Source organism: Pristiophorus japonicus, chromosome 26 (assembly GCF_044704955.1).
Source record: "Pristiophorus japonicus isolate sPriJap1 chromosome 26, sPriJap1.hap1, whole genome shotgun sequence".
Taxonomy (NCBI): Eukaryota; Metazoa; Chordata; class Chondrichthyes; family Pristiophoridae; genus Pristiophorus; species Pristiophorus japonicus.
In genome coordinates, this window is record NC_092002.1 from 14956121 (window position 1) to 14971902 (window position 15782).

The following is a 15782-nucleotide window of genomic DNA, read 5'->3' on the forward strand; positions in this document are numbered from 1 at the left end:
TGTGCGCACATATCACAGTGTAGGCTGGCCCTTGTTGCCCATGGGCCCTCACCTCTTCTGGGCCCCAAACTCACGCCTCTCCCGGGTCCTGATCGCGTCGCTCTGCAATGTCTCGCTGCTCTTGCGCCCAGACCTCGCCGTTCCTGCTGTACCTGCCCACGTTCCAATCAGCGACCTGGGGTTATGGTGACGTCTAATCCAGTTGCCCTTCTCCAAGACAAGATTACAGAGATAGGGAGGGGGCGAGAGCCATGGAGGGATTTGAAAACAAAGAACCGAATTTTGAAATCGAGGAATTGCTTAACCGGGAGTCAATGTAGGTTAGCGAGCACAGGGGTGATGAGTGAGCGGAACTTGGTGCGAGTTAGGACATGGGGGGGGGGGGAGGGGGGGGGTGTGTGTGGGGCAGCCGAGTTTTGTCTCACTGCCAGGCTGCGATGTTGCGAGGGCTGGCGCTGTGGGTGTTGCCTGCTCCCCGGGGCGAGTCCGCTTTGCGGAGCCTCCCGTTTGATGCCAGAAAATTAAAAACCCGCGGCATATCTTTTTGCCGCGAGTATGTCGCGCACTGGTGCTGGGAGGGAGGATTGCTCATGCTGGGCGGCCGTGTCCCTGGAGATTCCCTCATGTGACCCCCAACCGCCCTGCCCCCATACTCCCGCCATTGGCTGCCCGACATGTCCATCCGTACGGCGCCTCTCCTTTCCTACGCCAATCAGAAAGGGAACAGATTCTTTGTTACCTGATTGGATGATGCTTCACCGTCAATCAAAAAGCCTCTCCCCGCCCCCCCTCCCCTCCCCCCACCGCCAATATTTTTATAACTAATTAATAAAAGTGACGATATTGAAAAAACTTTTCACATGCCAAGGACTGTTCTCCTGGGTGTTACCCGCGGCAGTGCCCGAGAGATTAATCTTCAATTCCTGGCGCCTCCAGGACAACCCTCGGTGGGGGTTGGTGACCCGACCTTAAAGGCCTCGATCTGATTCGCCTCAACCACTCCCTGTGGCAGCGAGTTCCTCATTCTAACAGTCTCTGGCTATAACATTTCTCCTGAATTCCTTATTGGATTGATCAGTGACTATCTTATATTCGTGACCCCATGAAAATCCAGGCTGACACCCCAGTGCAGTACCGAGGGAGTGCTGCACTTTCGGAGGTGCCGTCTTTCAGGTGAGACGTTAAACCGAGGCCCCATCTGCCGGATGTAAAAGATCCCACGGCATTATTTCGAAGACGAGCAGGGGGAGTTATCCCCGGTGTCCTGGGGCCAATATTTATCCCTCAGTCCACATCACTAAAACAGATGATTTGGGCATTATCACATTGCTGGGTGTGGGAGCTTGCTGTGCACAAATTGGCTGCCGCGTTTCCCACATTACAACAGTGACTCCAAAAGTACTTCATTGGCTGTAAAGCGCTTTGGGACTTCCGGTGGCCATGAAAGCCCCAGCCTGTTCACTCTTTCCTGACGGGATAACCTGTCAGTTTAGGTAGTCTCGGTCGTACAAGCTTGCCTCGATTCTGCTCCCTATGAAGCTTTGTTTACCCTTATTGTCGACTGGCACTATGGCCAGCTCAGCTTTGTGACTGAGCGGCAGTGACGGTGCTAACCCTCTGTGTTTTATTCCCCCCCCCACCACCGTCTGCCGCAGTGAACACTCTGGGAATCAGTGCTGACCTCAAGGAGAAGCTCCGGGACGTGATGATTGACCGACACAAGTTGGCACTGGGCAAGACTCTCGGAGAAGGTAAGGACATGGGCTCGGTTAGCGGGGGGCACCTCCCCATCGGAGTGAATGCACAGAAGCGATCATCGTGGGCCCTGGCTTCTGAAGGGCAGGCCTGTCTAGTGCAATGGGTTCAACTAGGTTTGGGGATTGGGATTTGGATTGGGATTGGGTTTGGTATAGGGATTGATATAGGGATTGGGATTCAGATTTGGATTGGTATAGGGATTAGGATTGGGATCGGGATTGGGATTGGTGTAGGAATTAGGATTGGGATTGGTATAGGGATTGATACAGGGATTAGGATTGGTATAGGGATTGGTATTGGGATTAGGATTGGGATTGGGATTGACATAGGGATTGGGATTGGTATACGAATTGGGATTGGTATAGGGATTGGGATTGGTATAAGGATTGGGATTAGGATGAGCGTGTGGAAGTGGGTGTCCAGATTGGGAGAAAGAATAGAGCCAGGACCTTGTTGGTAGAAGCTGTGGGCTCGGCCTCTCCGCCAGTATCGGGTGGCTTTTGTCAAATTCGGTAGCTGGACTTAGGAGCAAGAAGAGGCCCTTCAGCCTCTCGAGCCTGCTCCGCCATTCAATCAGGTCATGGCCGCCCTGTATCTCAACGGCATTGCAACCGGGCCCACTCGCAGGGACTCAGCCCGTTTGTTCACAGAACGTGGAACCTGCAGTGTGTCTGGTTTGTTCACCTCATTTACGTTAATGCACGGATCGATTTATTTCACCAGGGGAGTTTGGCTCGGTGATGGAGGGACAACTGAACCAGGATGACTACATTCTCAAAGTGGCTGTCAAGACAATGAAAAGTAAGTGACCCACGAAAGGCAGGTTGGTTGAAGGCTTTGCCAATGACGGAGAGCGTGGGGGAGACTTTGCGAAGACGTGGAGCGCACTGGGAGTTGGAGAGCGCTGTAGGGACGGAATCTACAGCCCGTGCTTCCGTGGCTGAGGGTCCACACTGGGGTCGCAGGATTCCCAGTCGGGAGTTAGCCAAAGGCAGTTGGAACCACTAAGGGTCGATTACCCAACTGCGCGTTCCCGGTGAGGAATGGCGCTCGCTGTCCCTGCGGGCGCCTCGCCCCATCCCCCCACCCAGAGCACCGCTGATTGAAACAAAGACTTGCATTTATATAGCGCCTTTCATGACCTCGTCTCAAAGCACTTTACAGCCAATGAAGTACTGTTGGCATGTAGTCACTGTTGTAATGTAGGAAACGCGGCAGCCAATTTGCGACAGCAAGATCCCAAAACCAGCAACGTAATAATGACCAGATAATCTGTTTTTTTTTCATTATGTTGATTGAGGGATAAATATTGGCCAGGACACCTGGGAGAACTCCCCTGCTTTCAAAATAGTGATGCGGGATCTTTTACATCCACCCGAGAGAGCACACGGGGCCTCAGTTTAACGTCTCATCTTAAAGACGGCACCTCCGACAGTGCAGCACTCCCTCAGCACTGCACTGGGAGTGTCAGCCTAGATTTTTGTGCTCAAGTCTCTGGAGTGGGATTTTAACCCACAACCTCCTGACTCAGAGGCAAGAGTGCTACTCACTGAGCCACAGCTTGCTGCAAGTGCTTGACTGGGACATCAGCTCTAAAGTTTATTTATCTATACTTAGTATTACATAAAACGTACTGCACCGAAACAGGCCATTCGGCCCAACTGGTCTGTGCCGGTATTTAAGCTCCACACGAGCCTCTGAGTTAGAAGGTTGTGGGTTCAAGTCCCACTCCAGCAACTTAAGCATCGGAATCTAGGCTGACACTCGCAGTGCAGTGCTGATGGAGGTGCCGTCTTTCGGATGAGACGTTAAACCGAGGCCCCGTCTGCTCTCTCAGGTCGGTGTAAAAGATCCCACGGCACTATTTCGAAGAAGAGCAGAGGAATTATCCCCGGTGTCCTGGCCAATATTTATCCCTCGATCAACATAACAAAAACAGATTATCTGGGCCATTATCACATCGCTGTGTGTGGGAGCTTGCTGTGCGCAAATTGCCGTTTCCCACATTACAACAGTGACTACACTCCAAAAGTACTTCATTGGCTGCAAAGTGCTTTGAGACATATTGTGGTCGTGAAAGATGCTATATAAATGCAAGACTTTCCTTCTAATACAACTAACGCCATCAGCATATCCCGCCATTCCTTTTTCCCTCCTGTGTCCATCTGGCTTCCCCTTAAATGCATCGATACTATTCGCTTCAACCACTCCCTGTGGCAGCGAGTTCCACATTCTCACCGCTCTCTGGGTAAAGAAATTTCTCCTAAATTCTTCATTGTATTTATTAGTGACTGTCTTACATTTATGACCCTGGACTCCCCCACAAGTGGAAACACTTGTGTAATCCAAGCAGGCGGGAGGAAGCCAGGTTCAAACAGGCCAGCATCGAATCTGGCTCGCCAAAGCTTGTGTAACAAAGTGCAGATTCTCAGAGCTGGTGTTTGCCAGCGTGTAATGCAGATGTCGATCGCTCCTGCAACAATGACCTTGGCACGTGTGTCTTGTCAGACTGACGACGGACGGGTTTGACACTCGTGGCTTTCGTTCTTCACGGGATCACACGAGCCGGCGTCTACTCCTGCTTCCCGTAACGCGGTGACCCGTGGACCACGCACGCAGGGGTTGTTGTATCCTTGGCGTTCCGACCCTCTCGTTTCCCCAAGAGTTGGACAGGGTGGGCAGGGGGACGGTGGCGGAGGAGGGAAAGGAGAAGGAGAAGGAGGGAAAAGCCTGAGGCTGCGCGAAAATTAGTTTCCGTCTTGTAATCCAGACCTCCCCTAGTGGGCTACTGTGGTAATGCAACTACATAAGAACGTAAGAAATAGGAGCAGCAGCCGGCCATTCAGCCCCTCGAGCCTGCTCCACCATTCAATACCATCATGGCTGATCTGATCATGGATTCAGCTCCACTTCCCCGCCCGCTCCCCATAGCCCTTTGCTCCCTTATCGTTCAAAAATCTGTCGAGCTCCGCCTTAAATATATTCAATGACCCAGCCCCCACAGCTCTCTGGGGCAGAGAATTCCACAGATTTACAACCCTCAGAGAGAAGAAATTCCTCCTCATCTCAGTTTTAAACGGGAGGCCCGTTATTCTGAGACTATGTCCCCTAGTTTTAGTTTCCCCTATGAGTGGAAATATCCTCTCTGCATCCACCTTGTCGAGCCCCCTCATTATCTTATATGTTTCAATAAGATCACCTCTCATTCTTCTGAACTCCAATGTGTATAGGCCCAATCTACTCAACCTATCCTTATAAGTCAGCCCTTTCATCTCGGGAATCAACTTAGTGAACCTTCTCTGAACTGCCTCCAATGCAAGTATATTCTTCCTTAAATGCGGACACCAAAACTGTCCACAGTACTCCAAGTGTGACCTCACTAATACCCTGTACAGTTGTAGCAGGACTTCTCTGCTTTTATACTCTATCCCCCTTGCAGTAAAGGCCAACATTCCATTTGCCTTCCTGATTACTCGCTGTACCTGCATACTAACTTTTTGTGTTTCATGCACAAGGACCCCCAGGTCCCTCTGTACTGCAGCACTTTGCAATTTTTCTCCATTTAAATTATTATTTACTATTTCTATTTATTTCTGCCAAAGTGGATAACCCCACACTTTCCAACATTATAATCCACCTGCCAGATCTTTGCCCACTCACTGAGTCTGTCTATATCCCTTTGCAGACTGTGTGTCCTCTTCACAACTCGCTTTCCCACCTATCTTTGTATCATCAGCAAACTTGGCTACATTACACTTGGTCCCTTCATTAAGTCATTAATATAGATTGTAAATAGTTGAGGATCCAGCACCGATCCCTGCGGCATCCCACTAGTCACTGCTTGCCTGGAAAATGACCCATTTATCCCGACTCTCTGTTTTCTGTTCGTTAGCCAATCCTCTATCCATGCTAATATATTACCCCCAACCCTGTGAACTTTTATCTTGTGCATTTTACCTTTTATGAGGCACCTTATCGATTGCCTTCTAGAAATCCAAATACACCACATCCACTGGTTCCCCCTTATCCACCCGACTGATGTATATTATAAAAGGATCATGCGACAAGGTCACATGACAAGTCCCTGTGGAGCCATCTTGTAGTCTGTGTGTGTTAGTGATGTTGTAAAGAATATATCGTATATCTGCCCGCACGTGATGCTGCTGGATTGTGTAAAGATTGGGAACGGGGGCCACCCCTGAAATTCTCCTGGGGCACAACGCTGGATTCAGGCTCCTGATTGCGGAATGGAGAGGGTACAGAGGAGGATTATCAGGGATGAAAGAAAGAAGAAAGAAAGACTTGTATTTCTATAGCGCCTTCCACGTCCACCGGACATCCCAAAGCACTTTACAGCCAATGAAGTACTTTTGGAGTGTAGTCTCTGTTGTACTGTGGGAAACGCGGCAGCCAATTTGCGCACAGCAAGCTCCCACAGACAGCAATGTGATAATGACCAGATAATCTGTTTTTTGTTATGTTGATTGAGGGAGGGGGAAGAGAGGGTTAATTGGATCGCTCATTCAAAGAGCCGGCACAGGAATGATGGGCCAAGTGGCCTCCTTTTGTACTGTACGATTCCAAAACATGAGGAAATAGGAGCGGGAGCAGACCATTCGGCCCCTTGAGCCTGCTCCGCCATTCAATAAGATCAGGGCTGATCATCGACCTCAACTCCACTTTCCCGCCCGATTTCCATATCCCTCGATTCCCCTCGACTCTAAAACTCTATCTCAGCCTTGAATATACTCATAGACTAAGCCTCCACAGCCCTCTGGGGCAAAGAATCCCAAAGATTCACCACCCTCTGAGTGAAGAAATTCCTCCTCATCTCAGTCTTAAATGGCCGACCCCTTATCCTGAGACTGTGGTCCCTGGTTCTAGACTCTCCAGCCCGGGGACTATGAGACCCTCCTGTCCGATTGCGCCTCTGACCCTTTCCTGCCCCCCCCACCCCCACCTCGTGTGCTGTTGCCTCGTCCCTGTATACACATTGTGGCGTGTGAGAAGCACAGGTTACTGACCCTCTCGACCCCCCCTCATCCCTCCAAGTGCTGACCCTCGCAATCGCCCCTCACCCCCCAAGTGCTGACCCTCTTGATTTTCTCCCCCCTCACCTCCCAAGTGCTGATCCTCTCGATCCCCCCCCTTGGCCACCCAAATGCTGACCCTCTCAAGCTCCCCCCATAGCCCCCCAAGTGCTGACACTCTCAATCCCCCCCTCAGCCACCCCCTAAGTGCTGACCCTCTCGATCCCCCCCCCTCAGCCCCCCAAATGATGGAATCAATTATTAAGGATGTCATAGCAGTGCATCTGGAAAATGGTGACATGATAGGTCGAAGTCAGCATGGATTTGTGAAAGGGAAATCATGCTTGACAAATCTTCTGGAATTTTTTGAGGATGTTTCCAGTAAAGTGGACAAAGGAGAACCAGTTGATGTGGTATATTTGGACTTTCAGAAGGCTTTCGACAAGGTCCCACACAAGAGATTAATGTGCAAAGTTAAAGCACATGGGATTGGGGGTAGTGTGCTGACGTGGATTGAGAACTGGTTGTCAGACAGGAAGCAAAGAGTAGGAGTAAACGGGTACTTTTCAGAATGGCAGGCAGTGACTAGTGGAGTGCCGCAAGGTTCTGTGCTGGGGCCCCAGCTGTTTACATTGTACATTAATGATTTAGACGAGGGGATTAAATGCAGTATCTCCAAATTTGCGGATGATACTAAGTTGGGTGGCAGTGTGAGCTGCGAGGAGGATGCTATTAGGCTGCAGAGTGACTTGGATAGGTTAGGTGAGTGGGCAAATGCATGGCAGATGAAGTATAATGTGGATAAATGTGAGGTTATCCACTTTGGTGGTAAAAACAGAGAGACAGACTATTATCTGAATGGTGACAGATTAGGAAAAGGGAAGGTGCAACGAGACCTGGGTGTCATGGTACATCAGTCATTGAAGGTTGGCATGCAGGTACAGCAGGCGGTTAAGAAAGCAAATGGCATGTTGGCCTTCATAGCGAGGGGATTTGAATACAGGGGCAGGGAGGTGTTGCTACAGTTGTACAGGGCCTTGGTGAGGCCACACCTGGAGTATTGTGTACAGTTTTGGTCTCCTAACTTGAGGAAGGACATTCTTGCTATTGAGGGAGTGCAGCGAAGGTTCACCAGACTGATTCCCGGGATGGCGGGACTGACCTATCAAGAAAGATTGGATCAATTGGGCTTGTATTCACTGGAGTTCAGAAGAATGAGAGGGGACCTCATAGAAACGTTTAAAATTCTGACGGGTTTAGACAGGTTAGATGCAGAAAGAATGTTCCCAATGTTGGGGAGGTCCAGAACCAGGGGTCACAGTCTGAGGATAAGGGGTAAGCCATTTAGGACCGAGATGAGGAGAAACTTCTTCACCCAGAGAGTGGTGAACCTGTGGAATTCTCTACCACAGAAAGTAGTTGAGGCCAATTCACTAAATATGTTCAAAAGGGAGTTAGATGAAGTCCTTACTACTCGGGGGATCAAGGGTTATGGCGAGAAAGCAGGAAGGGGGTACTGAAGTTTCATGTTCAGCCATGAACTCATTGAATGGCGGTGCAGGCTAGAAGGGCTGAATGGCCTGCTCCTGCACCTATTTTCTATGTTTCTATGTTTCTATGTTTCTAAGTGCTGACCCTCTCAATCTCTCCCCTCAGCCCCCCCCAAGTGATGACCCTCTCGATCCCCCCCCTCGGCCCCCCCCAAGTGCTGACCATCTCGATCCCCCCCTTGGCCCCCCCCAAGTGCTGACCCTCTCGATCCCCCCCTCGGCCCCCCCAAGTGCTGACCCTCTTGATCCCCCCCTTGGCCCCCCCAAGTGCTGACCCTCTCGATCCCCCCCTCGGCCCCCCCAAGTGCTGACCCTCTTGATCCCCCCCTTGGCCCCCCCAAGTGCTGACCCTCTCGATCCCCCCCTCGGCCCCCCCAAGTGCTGACCCTCTTGATCCCCCTCCTTGGCCCCCCCAAGTGCTGACCCTCTCGATCCCCCCCTCGGCCCCCCCAAGTGCTGACCCTCTTGATCCCCTCCTCGGCCCCCCCAAGTGCTGACCCCCTCGATCCCCCCATAGCCCCCCAAGTGCTGACCCTCTCGATCCTTCCCTCGGCCCCTCAAAGTGCTGACCTTCTCGATCCCCCCCTCGGCCCCCCAAGTGCTGACCCTCTCATTCCCCCCCTTGACCCCCCCAAATGCTGACCCTCTCGATCCCCCCCTCGGCCCCCCCAAGTGCTGACCCTCTCATTGCCTTCCCACAGTTGCGATCTGTACACGGACGGAAATGGAGGACTTCCTTCGCGAAGCGGTCTGCATGAAGGAGTTCGACCATCCCAACGTCATGCGTCTACTGGGTAGGGCCACTTCAAAACTTTCTCTCTTTCAAAAAGAAAAACCCCATCATTGTTTTCTTCAAGGGATTGTGTTTTCTGCTGATGTTCTGGGCTGACTGAGGACCGCTAACAAGGCGAGCTTCCGTGGTGATGCCTGATGTTCCTGGCGAGGGCTGGTATCTGTGCCTGGGAGCTTTGTATCAGAAGGAAAATTCTACCCCAGTGTCCTCAAACTTTAATTTTGCTAATGATTAAAAAAAGGGCACTGGAAGCAGGTTCAACAGCGTCTTTCAATGGGGAATTGGATAAATGCTTGGAGGGGACACACTTGCAGGGCAATGGGGAAATAGCGTGGGGGTGGGAGGGTGGGACTATTTGGAGAGCTCTTTCAAAGAGCCAGCACAGGCATGATGGGATGATGGGCTGAATGGCCTCTTTCTGCGCAGTATCATTCTATGAGACCCCTCCTCCGACTGCCTCAATAGTGTTTGACGCGCTGGAGATGACAGGGGATTGTTGTTATCCCTTGTTAATGGTGACACTGGGGTAATTGCAACTTTGGCCAGCATTGAATCACCCGCCCATCACAATATAGTCATGGGATCTTTTACATCCACCTGAGAGAGCAGACAGGGCCTCGGTTTAACATCGCATCCGAAAGTGCGGCGCTCCCTCAGCACTGCACTGGGAGCGTCAGCAGAGAGTTTTATGCTCTGGAGTGGGACTTGAACCCACGACCTTTTGATTCAGACACGAGAGTAGCTACCCACTGAGCCACAGCAATAACGGGCCCCAGCAGCGCACCTTACAGAAAGGGAAGCCGGACTCAGGCCAGGGGTTTTGGGGAGGAGAGATGGGAGCGGGATGGCCCGCTGCTGGGGGTTGTCGCTGGTGAGAAGGTGGATTGTGAGGGGTTTGGCGCAGCGTTAGTGTATCGGCTCAAGGATCGGTACGTTCTCCACCGAGGCTCACGGTGCACTCAGTAACAAAGTGGACCAGTTGTGGGGTGGGGTTGGTTCCAGGGATGTGACGCCCCCGCTGACTCCAGCAGTGTCAGGATCCATCGGGCACACAGCTGCTGTTTGCTGGCCTGGGCCCTCAGGGAGGAGTGAGTCACTCAGTGTTTACAAGCCGCAGGCCGAGGCTCTGAGCAAAATCACGTTGTCACTCCATCCTTTCGCCAGCTGAACCCTGGGGGCGTTGCTAGCTCTGTCACTGCAATCGGCCCCTTCAACCCGCTGCCTGAGATTTAACTCTACATCCGCCTTCCCCTCCTGCTCTCCTCCCTTCCCCACCCCCTCACCCCCACTCCCCTCCTCCACACTCCCCTCCACCCCACTCCCCTCACCCCACTCCACTCACCCCCACTCCCCTCACCCCCACTCCCCTCACCCCCACTCCCCTCACCCCCACTCCCCTCACCTCCACACTCCCCTCCTCCACACTCCCCTCCTCCCCACGCTCCTCCTCCCCACTTCCCTCACCCCCACTCCCCTCACCCCCACTCCCCTCACCTCCACACTCCCCTCCTCCACACTCCCCTCCTCCACACTCCCCTCCTCCACACTCCCCTCCACCCCACTCCCCTCACCCCACTCCCCTCACCCCCACTCCCCTCACCCCACTCCCCTCACCCCCACTCCCCTCACCTCCACACTCCCCTCCTCCACACTCTCCTCCTCCCCACGCTCCCCTCCCCCCCACTTCCCTCACCACCACTCCCCCCTCCCTCCCACGCTCCTCCTCCCCACTCCCCCTCCTCCCCACTCCTCCCCACTCCCCTCACCTCCCACTCCCCTCACCTCCCACTCCCCTCACCTCCCACTCCCCTCACCTCCCACTCCCCTCACCCCCACTCCCCTCCTCCCCACTCCCCTCCTCCCCACTCCCCTCCTCCCCCACTCCCCTCCTCCCCACTCTCCTCCTCCCCACTCCCCTCCCCCACTCCCCTCACCCCCACTCCCCTCCTCCCATCTCCCCTCCTCCCCACTCCCCTCCTCCCTCCTCCCCACTCTCCTCATCCCCACTCCCCTCACCCTCCACTCCCCTCACCCTCCACTCCCCTCACCACCACTCCCCTCACCACCACTCCCTCACCCCCACTTCCCTCCTCCCTACTCCCCTCCTCCCCACTCTCCTCCTCCCACTCTCCTCCTCCCACTCTCCTCCTCCCCACTCCCCTCACCCCCCACTCCCCTCACAACCACTCCCCTCCTCCCACTCCCCTCCTCCCCACTCCCCTCCTCCCCACTCTCCTCCTCCCCACTCCCCTCACCCCCACTCCCCTCCTCCCCACTCCCCTCCTCCCCACTCCCCACTCCCCTCCTCCCCACTCTCCTCCTCCCCACTCCCCTCCCCCCACTCCCCTCACCCCCACTCCCCTCCTCCCATCTCCCCTCCTCCCCACTCCCCTCCTCCCTCCTCCCCACTCTCCTCATCCCCACTCCCCTCACCCTCCACTCCCCTCACCCTCCACTCCCCTCACCACCACTCCCCTCACCACCACTCCCCTCACCCCCACTTCCCTCCTCCCTACTCCCCTCCTCCCCACTCTCCTCCTCCCCACTCTCTCCTCCCCACTCTCCTCCTCCCCACTCCCCTCACCCCCCACTCCCTCACAACCACTCCCTCCTCCCCACTCCCTCCTCCCCACTCCCCTCACCCCCCACTCCCCTCACCCCCCACTCCCCTCACCACCACTCCCCTCACCACCACTCCCCTCACCACCACTCCCCTCCTCCCCACTCCCCTCCTCCCCACTCCCCTCCTCCCCACTCTCCTCCTCCCCACTCCCCTCACCCCCACTCCCTCCTCCCCACTCCCCTCCTCCCCACTCCCCTCCTCCCCACTCTCCTCCTCCCCACTCTCCTCCTCCCCACTCTCCTCCTCCACACTCTCCTCCTCCCCACTCTCCTCTTCCCCACTCCCCTCACCCCCACTCCCCTCACCACCACTCCCCTCACCACAACTCCCCTCACCACCACTCCCCTCACCACCACTCCCTCACCCCCACTTCCCTCCTCCCTACTCTCCTCCTCCCCACTCTGCTCCTCCCCACTCTGCTCCTCCCCACTCTGCTCCTCCCCCATTCCCCTCACAACCACTCCCCTCACCCCCCACTCCCCTCACAGCCACTCCCCCTCACCCCCGCTTCCCTCCTCCCCACTCCCCTCACCCCCACTCCCCCTCACCCCCACTCCCCTCACCCCCACTCCCCTCACTCCCACTCCCCTCACCCCCACTCCCCTCACCTCCACACTCCCCTCCTCCACACTCCCCTCCTCCCCACGCTCCTCCTCCCCACTTCCCTCAGCACCACTCCCCTCCCTCCCACGCTCCTCCTCCCCACTCCCCTCCTCCCCACTCTCCTCCTCCCCACTCCCCTCACCTCCCACTCCCCTCACCTCCCACTCCCCTCACCCCCCACTCCCCTCCTCCCCACGCCCCTCCTCCCCACTCCCCTCCTCCCCACCCCACTCCCCTCACCCCCACTCCCCTCCTCCCATCTCCCTCCTCCCCCACTCCCCTCCTCCCTCCTCCCCAATCTCCTCATCCCCACTCCCCTCACCCCCCACTCCCCTCACCACCACTCCCCTCACCACCACTCCCCTCACCCCCACTTCCCTCCTCCCTACTCACCTCCTCCCCAATCTCCTCCTCCCCACTCTCCTCCTCCCCACTCCCCTCACCCCCCACTCCCCTCACCACCACTCCCCTCCTCCCCACTCCCCTCCTCCCCACTCTCCTCCTCCCCACTCCCCTCACCCCCACTTCCCTCCTCCCCACTCCCCTCCTCCCCACTCCCCCTCCTCCCCACTCCCCTCCTCCCCACTCTCCTCCTCCCCACTCCCCTCACCCCCCACTCCCCTCACCACCACTCCCCACTCCCCTCCTCCCCACTCTCCTCCTCCCCACTCCCCTCACCCCCACTTCCCTCCTCCCCACTCCCCTCCTCCCCACTCCCCTCCTCCCCACTCCCCTCCTCCCCACTCCCCTCCTCCCCCCTCTCCTCCACCCCACTCTCCTCCTCCCCACTCTCCTCCTCCCCCACTCCCCTCACCCCCCACTCCCCTCACCACCACTCCCCTCACCACCACTCCCCTCACCCCCACTTCCCTCCTCCCTACTCTGCTCCTCCCCACTCTGCTCCTCCCCACTCTGCTCCTCCCCACTCTGCTCCTCCCCACTCTGCTCCTCCCCACTCCCCTCATCCCCCACTCCCCTCACCCCCACTCCCCTCACCCCCACTCCCCTCCTCCCCACTCCCCTCCTCCCCACTCCCCTCCTCCCTCCTCCCCACTCTCCTCCTCCCCACTCCCCTCACCCCCACTCCCCTCACCCCCACTCCCCTCAACCACCACTCCCCTCACCACCACTCCCCTCACACCCAATTCCCTCCTCCCTACTCCCCTCCTCCCCACTCTCCTCCTCCCCACTCTCCTCCTCCCCACTCTCCTCCTCCCCACTCCCCTCACCCCCCACTCCCCTCATCACCACTCCCCTCCTCCCCACTCCCCTCCTCCCCACTCTCCTCCTCCCCACTCCCCACCCCACTTCCCTCCTCCCCACTCCCCTCCTCCCCACTCCCCTCCTCCCCACTCCCCTCCTCCCCACTCCCCTCCTCCCCACTCTCCTCCTCCCCACTCTCCTCCACCCCACTCTCCTCCTCCCCACTCTCCTCCTCCCCACTCCCCTCACCCCCCACTCCCCTCACCACCACTCCCCTCACCACCACTCCCCTCACCCCCACTTCCCTCCTCCCTACTCTCCTCCTCCCCACTCTGCTCCTCCCCACTCCCTCACCACCACTCCCCTCACCACCACTCCCCTCCTCCCCACTCTCCTCCTCCCCACTCCCCTCACGTCCTACTCCCCTCACCCCCACTTCCCTCCTCCCCACTCCCCTCACCCCCACTCCCCTCCTCCCCACTCCCCTCCTCCCCACTCCCCTCCTCCCCACTCCACTCCTCCCCACTTCCCTCCTCCCTACTCCCCTCCTCCCACTCTCCTCCTCCCCACTCTCCTCCTCCCCACTCCCCTCACCCCCACTCCCTCACCACCACTCCCCTCACCACCACTCCCCTCCTCCCCCACTCTCCTCCTCCCCACTCCCCTCACGTCCTACTCCCCTCACCCCCACTTCCCTCCTCCCCACTCCCCTCACCCCCACTCTCCTCCTCCCCACTCCCCTCCTCCCCACACTCCTCCTCCCCACCCCACTCCCCTCACCCCCACTCCCCTCCTCCCATCTCCCCTCCTCCCCACTCCCCTCCTCCCTCCTCCCCAATCTCCTCATCCCCACTCCCCTCACCCCCCACTCCCCTCACCACCACTCCCTCACCACCACTCCCCTCACCACCACTCCCCTCACCACCACTCCCCTCACCCCCACTTCCCTCACCCCCACTTCCCTCCTCCCTACTCCCCTCCTCCCCACTCTCCTCCTCCCCACTCTCCTCCTCCCCACTCCCCTCACCCCCCACTCCCCTCACCACCACTCCCCTCCTCCCCACTCCCCTCCTTCCTCCTCCCCACTCTCCTCCTCCCCACTCCCCTCACCCCCCACTCCCCTCACCACCACTCCCCTCACCGCCACTCCCCTCACCCCCACTTCCCTCCTCCCTACTCCCCTCCTCACCACTCTCCTCCTCCTCACTCTCCTCCTCCCCACTCTCCTCCTCCCCACTCTCCTCCTCCCCACTCCCCTCACCCCCCACTCCCCTCACCACCACTCCCCTCCTCCCCACTCCCATCCTCCCCACTCTCCTCCTCCGCACTCCCCTCACCCCCACTTCCCTCCTCCCCACTCCCCTCCTCCCCACTCCCCTCCTCCCCACTCCCCTCCTCCCCACTCCCCTCCTCCCCACACTCCTCCTCCCCCCCACACTCCTCCTCCCCACTCTCCTCCACCCCACTCTCCTCCTCCCCACTCTCCTCCTCCCCACTCCCCTCACCCCCCACTCCCCTCACCACCACTCCCCTCACCCCCACTTCCCTCCTCCCTACTCTGCTCCTCCCCACTCTGCTCCTCCCCACTCTGCTCCTCCCCACTCCCCTCATCCCCCACTCCCCTCACAACCACTCCCCTCACCCCCACTTCCCTCCTCCCCACTCCCCTCCTCCCCACTCCCCTCACCCCCCACTCCCCTCACCGCCCACTCCCCTCACCACCACTCCCCCCCTCCCCACTCCCCTCCTCCCCACTCCCCTCACCCCCACTCCCCTCACCCCCACTCCCCTCCTCCCCCACTCCCCTCCTCCCCACTCCCCTCCTCCCCACTCCCCTCTTCCCTCCTCCCCACTCTCCTCCTCCCCACTCCCCTCACCCCCACTCCCCTCACCCCCACTCCCCTCACCACCACTCCCCTCACCACCACTCCCCTCACACCCAATTCCCTCCTCCCTACTCCCCTCCTCCCCACACTCCTCCTCCCCACTCTCCTCCTCCCCACTCTCCTCCTCCCCACTCCCCTCACCCCCCACTCCCCTCACCACCACTCCCCTCCTCCCCACTCCCCTCCTCCCCACTCTCCTCCTCCCCACTCCCCTCACCCCCACTCCCCTCACCCCCACTTCCCTCCTCCCCACTCCCCTCCTCCCCACTCCCCTCCTCCCCACTATCCTCCTCCCCACTCCCCTCACCCCCCACTCCCCTCACCACCACTCCCCAC

At 57.7% G+C, this 15782-nt stretch overlaps 1 protein-coding gene across 2 annotated transcripts in view; it reads left to right on the forward strand.

Annotated features, from left to right (window-relative positions):
- LOC139239216 (tyrosine-protein kinase receptor UFO) overlaps positions 1-15782 on the forward strand; it is a 187489-nt gene that overhangs the window by 146073 nt on the left and 25634 nt on the right. For both annotated transcript variants that reach the window (XR_011588615.1, XM_070867893.1), the window contains exons 13-15: positions 1656-1751; positions 2482-2559; positions 9040-9132. Coding sequence is in view for 1 of the 2 variants with exons in the window: in XM_070867893.1 (XP_070723994.1) it covers positions 1656-1751; positions 2482-2559; positions 9040-9132 (267 nt within the window). In the remaining variant the exon portion in view is untranslated. The remainder of the gene's footprint in view (positions 1-1655; positions 1752-2481; positions 2560-9039; positions 9133-15782) is intronic.